Raw genomic sequence first — 13,518 nt, 5'->3', positions numbered from 1 at the left:
ATGAAGGCTTGGTATCTGGTGCACGCTTCTGAAGGATTCACTACAAATGCATTCGCCCTTTGGAGGCAAACTGGTTTCCTGTTTTGATTCGTTTCAGTAGGGATTAAACGCTAGCCGTCTCCTAGCTCAGCTTTGTGACAACGTGACGGAAATTGGTGAGATTTAAGAACCCCCCAAAACACTGCAAAAGCTTCTGTTTTTCAAACACAAGCGCCTGTCAACGGGAGAAAGCATGAACTTCAGCGACTGTGTCATACCTGTCAAGGGCTATCACTCGGAGACACAAGCAAGACTTTGGCAACCTTCTCGCCCTCCCTCAGACCCCAACCCTTCGTGTCCTTCACCCTCCAGCTCCCTCTTGCCCCTTGCTCCCTACATCACCGTGACCCTGCAGCTCTGTCCTGCCGGCAGCGCCATCCCTGCTGCCGTGCTGACCCTCACTCCTGCTCTGTTTCTACCTTTCATCATCACATTTAGCCTAAACCAGGGAAGCAGCTGATGCCACTGGAGGTGGGGTGAGGTTTGCCACAGCATACTGTCAAACAGCCTCAAACAGAGAGGCCCCAAGGCTCCTCGAACCTCATTCTTGCACAACTGGCTATTTTGCCTTTGTATACTTGGACTTGAGGAAAGAAAGGGAAATTATTACAGTGTGGTCTCACATTGCTCCTGCTGGACTTTGCTGGTGTATTTAACTTTTGCATTTTTATTTGCTTGCACTTTAACCAGCGCCTCTGGATTTACTGCCAGGACTGTCTCCTGTAGACAACATCTGCCTATGTAGCTCTATGAGGTGGACTGGGATTTTTGTGTATCAATAAACCCAAGGCCGTAAAGCATCCCCAGATGTAAATACCAATTAACTATTGAGAGTATTGCCAAGCCTTAGAAGGCCTTACTGCACCCCATTTTCACCATCTATTTTCTCTCATTCTTGTCTATTCAATTCTTTCTTCCAGACTTGGCTTCCTCTGTCTCTTCTCCACAACCTCCTCTATCATTTGTTTTGCCCCTGGGACCTCTACCCTTTTGAAGAGACACAAAGCCATTTATTTCCTACAAAAACCTTCAATTTTGCTAGCATTGAACCCTCCTTCATCTTATTCCTTTGAAGTCCCAGGGCTTAACCACATGCACTCCTCCTCTGAGGCTTCAGGAAGCAATGCCGTGCCAGTCGCACGCTCTGCTCTTTCACTGCAGACTGGTTTTTGTTGATACCTTTCTGGACTCTGCTGAAAGACAAGGTCCAGCCTTCTCAAGGAGCTTTGTGCAGCGATTCTGCAGCTCTCATCACCTACTGTGCTCCTTTTAATCACATAATTCAGCAGCGGAAGCTCCTCATAATCTCACGTTGCAGTGCAACGTCAGGGTGCATCTCACAGCCAGTGCATTGCCCTGCAGATCCTCCGCAGATGGGACTTTGTTGATAGAAAGCAATTACAGTCCTGTAGCAGCACAAACAACTGGAATTACCACTCACAACCCAGGCATTACCCAGAAACTGGGCTGGAAACTAAATATATCCCTGCTTTTGTGATGCTTGACTGCACTTTAATCCAACAAAAGCAACTGGGCCATTTGGAAGGGAGTGGAGAGGAAAAGCCTCTTAAAAATGGTCTCCAAAAAACCTCAGAGACTTGTTCCTAAAAGGGCGAGACAAAATATGCTGACAGATCTCCATTTGTTGTTTTCAGTCTGCCCAGAGTATAGTTAAGTAGATGTTTTAGCTGGTTGGTCAGAAAAAACATCAGTGGTCTTACTGCATAATGTGTGTGGAAAGATAACCTAGGCATGCTGCTGTCCCACAAGGAGTACAGTGTGCTGCAGACCAGTCCGTCCTATTCTATTTCTTTTGGTCTGTTATTTGCAATATGGCAATTCCAGAAAGGAGAGCTAACAGCTCTGAACGGAGCCGGGTGCATCACAAGCCCAACACATTACTGTCTTCATCTTTGGTATTTCACCTCCTCTTGCTACACAGCTCCAGCAGCTTTTTCACTGATTAATCCTTTAGTTTGTGTCTACTGCATAAACCAGATGACCACAATGGTCCCCATTTGCCTTAGATACTAGGACAATCGACTACGGTATAATTGAGATAGCCCTGCCCTGCAACACAAGGCAGCATCTCACCATGCTTGCTTGGGGAATGAGCCACCCGGCATTTATCACGTGCTAAGACTACACAACCACCAACGCTCCTGTTCACCCACGCCACGGCAGCTTGGCCACCCAACAAAATGAATCACTTTTTGCCAGCCCATGGCCTGGGGCAGGGGAAGGAGCGGGGATGTGGAGCCCATGGCGAGCCGGCAGCAGCGGCTGCAGGTGACAGATCTGCGCCGTGAGAGCATTTCCTGACCGTGGCTCTGCACCCTCAGCCTTTGCGAACGTCTAAGATCTTGTAAGATATGGGGCTGTGCAGTCTGAGGAATTTGCTACTTTCTGGCTAACACTTTGCTGGTGCTATTTGTGAAGCCCATTCATCAAATGCGCTGCCAAAGGTCCCTCGGTGGATGCTTAAAGGTTTTGCTGAACCCCACTGTATTTATCAAATGGACCTGGCAAAAAAAAGTAGCCACCAGTGCTGGAAGCAGAGGGAAGGGAGGGAGGCCAAATGCCAGGGAGAGGTAAGGCAGGGGTAGGCAGAGCCTTATCCCAGGGAGCACGGGAGGAGGGAGCAGGCAGCATTTTCTGGCAGGCAGAAAGGCAGCATGCCATGTTTCATAAAGCCAGCTCGGTTCAAAAGTTGTATATGAACTTGTTTCTTTTGTGCTGTGAGGGGAAAACCAAGCAATTAAGATTCATGTGGCCCCAAACTCCTTGTCAGCGGTCACTACCAAGGGCTCTCCATGCTGCAGCTGGGCTTTCCTTGCCCTGCGTCACCGGGCGTTTGCGCTCACCTCTCTGTCTCCCCGTACCTCATCCCCATCGCCTGCGCGTCCCTTCCTTTGCTATGCCGGCTGCTCCTCCCAGCCCAGCCAGGCACCTCACAGCAGAAAGGAGTAGAGACCCCCCTGTAGCCCCGCTGTGTCCCCCCTTGGATAGGGAGTCCTTCCTCCCACCACAAGGTCCATCCATGAGCCCATGTTTGCCCACCGCTCCCCAGTTGCAGCTGGATATTTTCTCTCGGTAGAAGGGTAGGGGAAAGCTAATTTATAGCTGCGGTGAAGCAAGGTAGGAAATTCCAGTCCTCTGTAAGCTCAGCCGCAAAAACGTTTCCATCAATAAAAGCGTTTAATGACCTTCTCTGTAGCATCAGGGGTTTTTTTTAAGAATCTGAGCCAAAGTTCATTCCCTGTTTTCACTTACTGTCTTGACTAGAAGGAACTATTCTTAATTGGTGGTTAAGTAGATGAGGGGTCTTTGCCTTGGCCGTTGGCATGACCCCTTGCTCCGTGTCACCTGCTCCGGCTGCGCTCAGTGTGCAGCCTGGACACAGGCAGAAGCTGATTTGAGGGTTTCTTACTCTGTGGGCTTGAGGTGGTGAAATTAAAGCAGGTTATTTTTTTTCAATGCTATATACAGTCTCTCAGGAACAGGCAGGGGGAAAAAAAAGCAAAAAAGCAAAAACTTTAACTTCTGCACACCACTAGAATAAAGTGCATGTAAGTGTGAAAAGAAGCTTGCATGCACACTGAAGTATTTTTAGAGTGGCAACGAGAGACTGCTGTGCTGGCGAGAGCAGTGGCTTCAACATCTGCTGCAGGCACTGGCCTTAAGAGGACTAACGTACCTCTGCAGAGGGCTTATACTTGCACGGCGAATGGTCTCGAGGCCCCTATCCACAGCTCTTACTAGTAACAACAAATTAGTAATGACAATAATAAGACTTAACCATATCATACTACTCTCACTTGTAGCTTTATCGTGCTGGTTTCTAAACCGTGGTACATGTGCACCATGGTGATGGGGAGGTCAAAACAGGCTCAGGTGAGGGCATGAGCTAGTTTCAGGGAGCAGAGGCAATGCAGCTGCCCTAGGGCAGTACTTGAATGCAGGCTGAACTTCACCTGTGCCTTTTAGTAGGGTTTTTTTCGTGAAAATCAATTCCCTTTCTAAAATTTGGAAACACGGTGCTCAGCTTCCATCTCTGTTGCTGTCCTTTGGCTGCACTTCCATATCGAAAAGTGGATTTATTGAACTTCAGTGCTGTAAATTCAACCTGGGGTCTTCACACTTTTTTGCCCTTCATGTATGTTATCACATCATGAAGACTATGGAGTCGAAGTTGGTCCATCAAGCATGCCTAATGCAACCCCGCTGCTTTTAAGAACAGAAACACCTGCGCTGTTGATACACAGGCACAAACAGGACAGAAAAAAAGAGCAGAAATCCTTTCCACTCAGCTGATTAGGGCTAAGAGTGAACAGAAGCAAAAACAGAGAGGGCTCTTGTGTTCCCAGAACCCACAGCTGCAGCTGAATGTCCACAGGGGTGGATGTCTTAAGTAACAAAGTGACAATTTTACGATGTTGCTATAAGAGCACAGTAATCAATTCTAAATATTCCCCCAGCTATGAAGAGCAAAGGGACACGGTTACAACTGGGTATCGGAGTGGGCTGCTCCTGGCTCAGCACACAGTCTTGGGTAGCACCTGAGAGGAATGAGCTCAGGCTGACACAAAATGGGAAAACCCCAACAAATCCTACCATAAAGATGCCCATCTTCAAAATAATTCAGGCTGATTTCAAAACGATTGAAAAAATTATTTAAAGCTGAAGAGTCTTTCTCTCATAGAGCTGTCTCTGAGATTAAAAAGGTTAAATAACCTTTAAGTTTGTATGGTCAGATCCTTCAAGATATTTCCTATTGGCTTCCAGGAAAACATTCGAGGCTGTTTTTGTAGTTTTACTCTAAATAGCAGGTACTGACCACTCCTAGAGACAGGCCACTTGGCTCACAGACCTCTGGTGTGATCTATGAGCACAGTTTCATACTCTCATGTGCTTAAATTAAGCTTTAGGAATAATATAGGAACACATATCCATTGCTTGCTCTGATTTCTCTCCACATAACTCCATAAGAAAATATTTACCATAGCCATACAGTGTTAAATCTCTACTTGAGCTATTAAAATGTCATTATATGGATGATATGAGTGCATGGCTTCAAGGCAAGAGGCACCATTACAGTTCTAACCACTGGTAGGAAATAAATGGGCCAACGAACAGACCACTCCAACAGACCTGTCTGTCTCTTTGCAGACAGATTAGTATCAACACGCAGCAGAACCGTTGTGCAAGGTGTAACACCTTCCAATGGCAGAGAGCTCAACTGGCTTGGTGAACTTCATCTTTTTAAATTAGTGACATGTTGCTGCCTTTCAAGTATGATTTTCTTCAGGCCTTGCTGAGCTTCTGAAGTAATCTGGACAGGAATTTCTTGGTTTGCTGAGCTGCCCAAATTCTGCTTATGCCTATGGTGTTGCAGTCTCCAGTTTATTTGCTACTTGGACTATGGGTCTCTCATAGTCATGTGTTGGTGCTGAGATAGCAATTAAGAAGAACACAGAAAAAAGTAACTAGGAGCTTATGAGATATCACTGGAACAACATGGACTTATTTTTAATGGCAATTCCCCCGCTACAGTAATTTTCCACTGACCAAAAGACTCGAGTACGAACTTGAACCTCCTTGAACACTGTGTTGATACAATTATTTTCTAGCCCTTATCATATCCCTTATCTATGCATTGCGTATGTGCTGTTTTTATCATTAATAGTTAGGATATTAAGAACTGTTGATTGACAGATTGATAGAAATTTTGCCTGAACCCTAGCATCATTAAGTATTTTGGGAGTTCTCTCTCTTATTAGGAACACTGATAGTTTGAGGTTTTATGGGAAATAAATCAATTTAAACAATTTTTAAATGAAACTTGAAACCTAAATTGAGCAATTTGAATTTTGAAAGAAAGTTGTAAGGGATTTTGCATTTCCTGCCAATACTAAGTATTCCAAAGGAGAATCAGAAAAAGGTGATTATTGATAATACTAGGATTTTCAGTAGAGCTCTGACTGTTGCATTATGCTTTAATACCTCCAATATACCCCATTATATTTGACATTTAAATTCCTAAAAGTAGCTGTTTGGTTTACATGTCTGTCATGACTATTTTGTCCTCCTTCTTGAATTAAAAAAAATAATAATTTGTTTTACAGTTTTTTTCACATCTAAAGAACATGAAGGTGTTCTAGAGGTGGGCATACCCTGGATGCAGACTGCACTGAACTGTGTTGGATGACAAAATCAGCTGCAATCAGTGCCTAAGATGCCTGCATTCATCTAAGCAGTAGAGACGGAGAAGCACAGCTAGGAGTCTGGGGAGGCAGCTGGAGGGCTGTGTCTGCTTCACTGCTGTAACTCATCCACGGTAACTCATCCACTGCAGACCTTGGTCACTGCCATACCTGACTAAAGCAGTTGCAGCCACTAACTTCTTTTTGCCATCCTTTTTCCTTCTTAAAGATATAAAAGAAAACATGGGTTGAAGATTTTGCTGCACTCTTAATGTTCTCTGACAAAAGAAAGATCTGAGCTTTGTAATTTGAAGAAAATGGAAGTATCTAACGTTTGCTGGGAAGACAGTACTCAGAAGTAATTTTTAAAAATTCTTGAAAGATTAAAGAACAATAAATACCTAGGCAAAGATCTAGTAGGAGCAGAACTGGTATGCGCAGAAAGTGTAAAAAGAAAATTATTATAATCAAATTCTGGAAGATAAAATTAGTTATTCCAGCAAAAAGGAGCTATTTTTATTACCAGACTCTACCACATATTTGTAGAGTTAGAAAGGCCATAGATACCAGACACAGAACAACACGCATTTTGCTTAAAGGAATCTTGTCTAGACAGTATCACCACCCTGAATCATGCCGCAGAAGTCATGAATGAGAACTACAATAGACAGGAACTTTGTAAGTATTCAGAAAAACATTCGATAAGATGCATCGGAACAGGTTGCCCAAAGATGTGAAATCTCTGTCCTTGGCTTTCAAGCAGTGGCTAGTCAATGCTACAGCTGACTTGTTCTAGTATTGGCGATAGTCCCGCTCCAGTGTTGATATAATGCTGGCCCTGTGCACGAAGTCCGACTAAATGAATTTAAGAAGTACCCTCTAGCCAGTATTACCATGATTCTGTGATTTCACAATAGAAATGAGGCTCATTGTGGCAAACAATATGAACTTAATCCTCTCTCAACTCCAATAATACAATCTGGATTATTAAAAAATCCATTTTAAATTTACAGAGGTGTACTAAAGGATTCATTTAATATTGGGCACAGGTTTGTACCTTGTCTCCATCTTACTTAAGGTTGTATTGATTTTATTACATAAAAATTCATTGAAACAGGTGTGAAGTAGACAGATGCCAAGCCTGATTTCTTTGTGGGAGATATGTGTATTATTAATAAATTAGTTGGAGATATGCATCAGAAGACAGATGGTATTGAAAATTCTGGCAAGCAAACAGAACTTGTTAATAAATATATGGCAAGTTATGAAGAATGACCTATCTACTCAGATATGCATTTATTTGGAAGGTAGTCTTTAAAATCATAATTAAATTCACTTTAGATGAGGATTATAGCTTCATGAATGTTAAAGTATTCAGAATACACAAAGCAATGAGAAATGGTATGAACGGTCACTAGTTAACAGGAACACCAAAACAGAGAAGAAAGAGTTTTAGTCTGTTTACATTAGAGTCTGGGGGGGGAAAAACAAGACTTTCCAGGGCAGGATGGATAAGTTGGATCCTGTGTAGAATAGTGAAGGTAAAATGGACTGCCAGACTGAGGAACAAAGTGCTGCTTTTGTTACTGTGGGTAGCTGGACTGCTGCAAGTAACCCAAAGTGTAGATAATGCATCAGAAGCAGCTAAAGCATTTTTAGGATGCTGATAAAAGGCTTTTCAGCCAAGTTTATTCCTTTGTTCTCCTGGAACAAGAGACTGAAAGCAAATTTCAAGACACACTAAAGTCCCATCTTTATATCTGAATATCAAAGATCTGAATGAAAGAGCCCAGGACAAGGCTGACTCATGCTATGTGACCTCTTGAGCATCTGACCAGTGTAGGAAGAACAGTGCTGATGTAAATGAAAAGGGAACTCGGTCCTTTTCTGTGTGCACCTTTCATTGCTGCCTTTAAAAGCTGGACTGGTAATAGCCCATGACTGCATGAAGGTATAAAATTTAAAAATATTTATGTGCCTGAACTTCCCAGGTGTTAGGTGCAACTTTCCCAGCCCTGAAATGATTCTCAGAATGCCTGTATAGGGCAAGATGCCTGTTTTTGAAGAGGGAAAACTGTGGCATAGGGACATGGAGTGCTTCTCCATAGTTGACACAGACAGACCCAAGCACTCTCCGCAGGTCTGAGCCATGCCAAGATGAGCAGCTCTGAAGCAGAGATCGTGTAATGGTAATGGTACCACATCAGTGTGGTACTAGTCTAGAAGATGGTGGCCTATTCACTAAGTGTGGTGTCAGCCTCAGGCATCCGTGCCACTTTTAGACTACAGCCAGCTTGAAATGCAGGGAAAGATGCTTGTTTCTGCTTGTCCCCATCTAGGTAGGGATGTGACATGCCGAAGACTATGCAAGAACCTCTACTTAGTATCTGAAATACTAAACTATCTCTCTTCACTCTCGTATCTGCTAACCTGAAGGATTTACCAAAGACCGCAAGCCATTAGGCGGATGGCGTATAGGTAACTCACCAGTTTAAGTCTGTTTGCTAAGTAAGGACACGTGAAACTCTGTCCTAGACACCTCTCCAAAGGGATTCACTTGTCTGTTTCTTTTGCAGTACTGCAGGTCTACTGGCACCCTGAGAGTATCACATAGTGTCTTCACTGTCAGTTATTCTGCTGAGGATCAAACTCATTGAAATAGTTAAAATGATGACTCCCATGTGCTCGTTTACTCACATGCACAGTAGCTATGAAATCAGACCCTGGAAATGAAGAATTTTTGCCCGTGGAATTGATTTGCATGTTATAATAAAGGCATTTCTGATGTATTTCAGTAGAGACGGGGGTTGAATACATGTGCCTGTTATCAGGGCTTTGCTTTATGTTAAGACAGCCCTGCATTGTGCACTGCGTAATGAATTCCAGAAAACACAGCTTCTTATTGTTGTCAGTTATTGGGGGCTCATTCTCCTAATGAGATATGTAAATATCTTTCATTAACATTAATAGCAAGTGTGTGCTTGGCCCCTGAGGAGAACAGTGCTTTCTGTCTAGCTGTGGCCATTACAATGAAAATGCTATTACAGTTATTGCAAAAATTTGCCTTCATGGTGTCGGTTGTCTGGACAGCTTTTGGTATCATTTACAGAATTATCCCTGTATCTCTTTGACCTGTTTATTTCCTTGCTTCGGACTGCTACAGTAAATGTTTAAACACCTTTTTATACCCACAGCATCAGAATGCAAAGAAAGGGCCTGGGTGTTAACTCTGTTAAAGACAGGCAAAACGTATAAGCCTGGGCTTAATGCCTAAGCGTATGCTTTACTTTAAGCCACCCAATTGAAATCTGTGGGACTTCTCAAACCATTAAGCAGTTCACTAATTGTTTTACCTGACTTTATGCACAAGCTGTTTTTACTGACTGACTGGGGACCAGAGAGGTGGATACTGTATAGTATTGAACGCCAAGTACAGTAAGCCACTGGACAGGTTGGTAAGGGCTTCTTAAAGAAACTCATTGAAAACTCTTATAGAAAACATCCACAGAGATTTCCCTTGAAAAATAGATACTTCAAAAGCCCAGACAGTTGCTGGCCCCATATATATGGTGCAATACAAATGCCTGAGGATACTCCCCATCACTGCAGCCAGCTGGCAGAGAACAGCGACGTCCCTACTGCTCTGCCCTAAACCTCCAGAACAGGGGCACCAAATGCAAACTGCCTGCTGGCAATGGGGACAGTCTGTGCTAACCCCTGCAAGTCCCACAAATTATCTAAGAGAGTCCCCGTAGAGCAGAGCCAAACCTGTGCCAGGACCTGCGCTCCAGAATGAGCACGACAGACCATCGATTTCAACGCCGGCGCACACTCCCTGGTCCTGGTTCAATCACGGTGACGGGCATAGCCCATGTGTTGGGCAGGTACCGTAATTTTCCCTCCACTAGCTGTGAACTCAATTTCTGGGGGTTCACTCCATTCTCAGTACAAAATAAGATGGTGCTTGCATGGGCTGCCCTAAGCTTTCCCCTCCAGACCAGCAATGGCCTGACCACGCAGAGGTCTCCTCGGTATGGTCTGTTTTGGGGGATGATTACTGAAGAGGCTGAGGATTGGTTCTGGGAGTATTTCACAGGACTAACTCTTTTCTCCCAATTTCATAAGAAGTTGTTCTATTCATGCAACAACCTGAGTTTGTGTCAGAAAAAAATCAGTGTTTCATGGAAAATGAGCCCTGTAATTACCCACTGTCCCTCAAATGTGTATAAGGGCCTGAAGTTACATGTGTGTTTACATATACATGTCTACACAGATATAATATGTGCATGTTTAAAATACATAATATATAACATAAAGTAGATAATATATCAAACCCTTCTCTCACCTAATTGACCTTTAGGAAGACTAGGGGAGAAAATTTCCAGGACACTCACATAGCATATGAAATCTATGCCCCACTGAAAGTCACCAAGTCAGATTTTCCAAACTATTTCAGTGTCTAAAGATGCTGACACAACAGACACCTACTGTCATTCCGCAAAAGTATCTAGGCAAAGTGTACGTTGAATTCATCTCAAGTCCACCAAGAGTCAAAAAGCACCAAAGAAAACTATTTGTGAAGATTTCTCTAAATACCTACAGCAGAATCACTTAGATGCTTTTGAAAATTTAACCCAGAATAATTAAGTGGGATAGTTATAATGGAATTTAAAATCTTTAAATAATGGCATTTGGAAGATAGTTTGGAGAGCAGACAAAGAGAGTCTCAACCCAAATATAGACACAGTATGCAGCAATAAATATTATCCTATTTAAATATGGAGGTAAGATAAACATGGACTATAAAATAAAAGCAAGAAAAACATTTTGGTGGGTATATTTGAGAGAAATAACTTGCAAGCAAAATTGACAACCCTTAAAACTGGTGTCCAACCTCAAGTAGGTTGTGATAAAATACAAGGGCACATCATACTTCGCTTTTCTTGTTGGGTTCAGTTTTAACTTAATTTCCTGCAACTGAGCAGATCAGATGGTCTGAAGTTGCCAGTGCTGGATAGCAAGGCAGCATGATCCCCAGTTCTGCTCTGCATACAGTAACAGTGCCTAAATATAATAGATTAACAGCATGTTTAGTGACTGTTGGAAAACAAGCAATATTATTTACAACTGTAATGAGGCTCAGCAAACATCCAGCTAAATAGAAGGAAATAATTCTCACTTCACTAGAACACTTAGCACAATGGGGTGCACATATTGACTTCTAATTTTTTTCATACTTAGCAAATCAGGGAAATGCAAGCTTGGAGAAACAATGCCTAGTCTGAGCATGGATCTCATCATCACATCCCTTCTGAAGCTAACTCCGAAGACTAGACATTTTACACATGGCAGCTGAATTTATTTTAAAATGCAAGACTGGTCTCCTACCAGCCATCGGTCTGCTGCCCTGAAGAAAAGAATGAGCAACTGAAGATCTGTGGATGACTTTTTTCACAGATGTAATTGAGGTACACTTGAGATCTTCACAATACGCCACTCCAGGCCACCCCTGCACTCATGTGAACTGCCAGGCATACGCTCACACAGCTGTTACACACACCCGTTATAACAGCCCATGCTAAATTCCTACAACAAAACTACATCCTTTCTGTAAAATAGCAGGGTGGTCTTATTCCTCCATGCACACCAAACGTCCACTGACCAGAGCTCTAAATGACCCGTTTGACCATTCTGCAATTTTCAGTGAATGGTGCTGTAGTAAGGACCAGAAATGTTAATAAAATTTAACAAAGATCATCTTTCCCTCCATTAGCATCCTTCCCTTCCTTTAACAAATTTCATCCTTGCCTCCATTACTCTATTATGAGAGAGAAAATGGCTGACGTACCCCATGGCGATGTTCATAGTAAGCCAACTTGGATTTGGTTAAGACGAAGAAGCGCACTTTAAAGTTGGAGGGTGAAGTCCTTCTCTTCTGCTGGGATTTTTTGATCAGCAGTTCCTCCAGGAGCACACAGTTATTCATGGCTGAGCCAAAAATGGTCCTCTCCCAGGACATGGGATGCCTGCCCTGAGCACTGAGTGCCTGTCCAAGAAAGAGACACAAGAAGGAAGACAGTTAATTTAAAAAAAAAAAAAAAAAGTTTGTTCAAAAGGCAGCGTAGGTGCTTTGAGCTTTATCTTCCCATCTACAGCAAAGCTTCCTTTCTGTCAAACCATAACCACATCCTCTCTGAAGTCATAAAACGAACAGCACATGTTGAAATATACGCTAAGGTAAATGTTGTGGAAAAAATAACACTTGAGGGGACATTCAGTAGATGTGAGTCAATGATTAAGGATTAATTAAAAAGAGGTGTGGCATGATTAAGCATCTGTCTCCTACTCGCCCATTTAGTAAATACAGTTACAAATGCACACACCGAACATGGATGTATAGGATGACTGTCTCTCCTGTCCTTCTAGAAATAGGTCATGCATCCATATTTCTTTCTCAAAGGAGTGGTGCTTTCCCATTTAGAGTATGTAACAGTTGATTGTGTGTCTCAGAGATTTCATAGAACTTATTTTGAGGAATTTTCCCACATAACATGAAAGTTCCTAGTATGTAAGCAAAGTAAATTATATCCAGGATATGCTTGTATAAGGAATGATAAATGTTTGCAGTCGTTAGATATTTAAACTGAAAACAAGTGGTTACAATAACTGATAACTAATTAATTATCATTGGTTACTATTTACTGATTACTGACTGCTTCAGGTGCAGTCTAATGAGTCTGTGGCTGGATGTTCCAGGAGGCGCAGGCACAACGCAATCAAGACCAGTGTAATCAGCAGTGAAGCGAGCACAAACATCAAACCAAGCACAACTGGTTTCCTCAGGACTTCAGGGCACCATTCAGGGAAGTCTGCACCAGGCTAAATATAGAAATTAAAAAAAATTACTATGTACCTAATGCACTCAGTACAACAGCACTGTTATATTTTAAAACAAATGCAATTTGTTTTTCTCAGCTTTTCCATTTTTAATATTTTGTTTATTTTTTATTAGTGTATGTATAAGTGTATTGCTGATGCTATTGAGGATTGGAGCGATGGAGTCTGGTAGAATGTGGGGAAACTGCAAGATAAGTATTTTTATTAATTAGGTATTTCTGAAAATTATTGCAATCTAAATAATTTACCAATGCTGACTTTTGGCTTTAGTTCAACGTAGCATTAGGGTATAAGGAGACAGGTCCCTATTGCTGATATATTTTTAGAGTTGTTTTCAAGCTCCAGTGAAGATGCTTCATTATTTTAAATTCAGTTCATG

The 13,518-nt window shown here is 42.5% G+C and overlaps 1 protein-coding gene across 1 annotated transcript in view; it reads right to left on the bottom strand.

The window, feature by feature from the left end:
* Positions 1-12,655, bottom strand: part of ITK (IL2 inducible T cell kinase) — a 30,803-nt gene extending 18,148 nt beyond the window's left edge. Inside the window, exon 1 of the mRNA XM_075056248.1 lies at positions 12,091-12,655. Coding sequence (XP_074912349.1) covers positions 12,091-12,261 — 171 coding nt within the window. The 5' untranslated portion in view covers positions 12,262-12,655. The remainder of the gene's footprint in view (positions 1-12,090) is intronic.
* Between the last annotated feature and the right edge of the window lie 863 nt (positions 12,656-13,518).

Source organism: Buteo buteo, chromosome 24, assembly GCF_964188355.1.
Source record: "Buteo buteo chromosome 24, bButBut1.hap1.1, whole genome shotgun sequence".
Lineage (NCBI taxonomy): Eukaryota > Metazoa > Chordata > Aves > Accipitriformes > Accipitridae > Buteo > Buteo buteo.
This window is presented reverse-complemented; position numbering and strand designations above follow the sequence as displayed.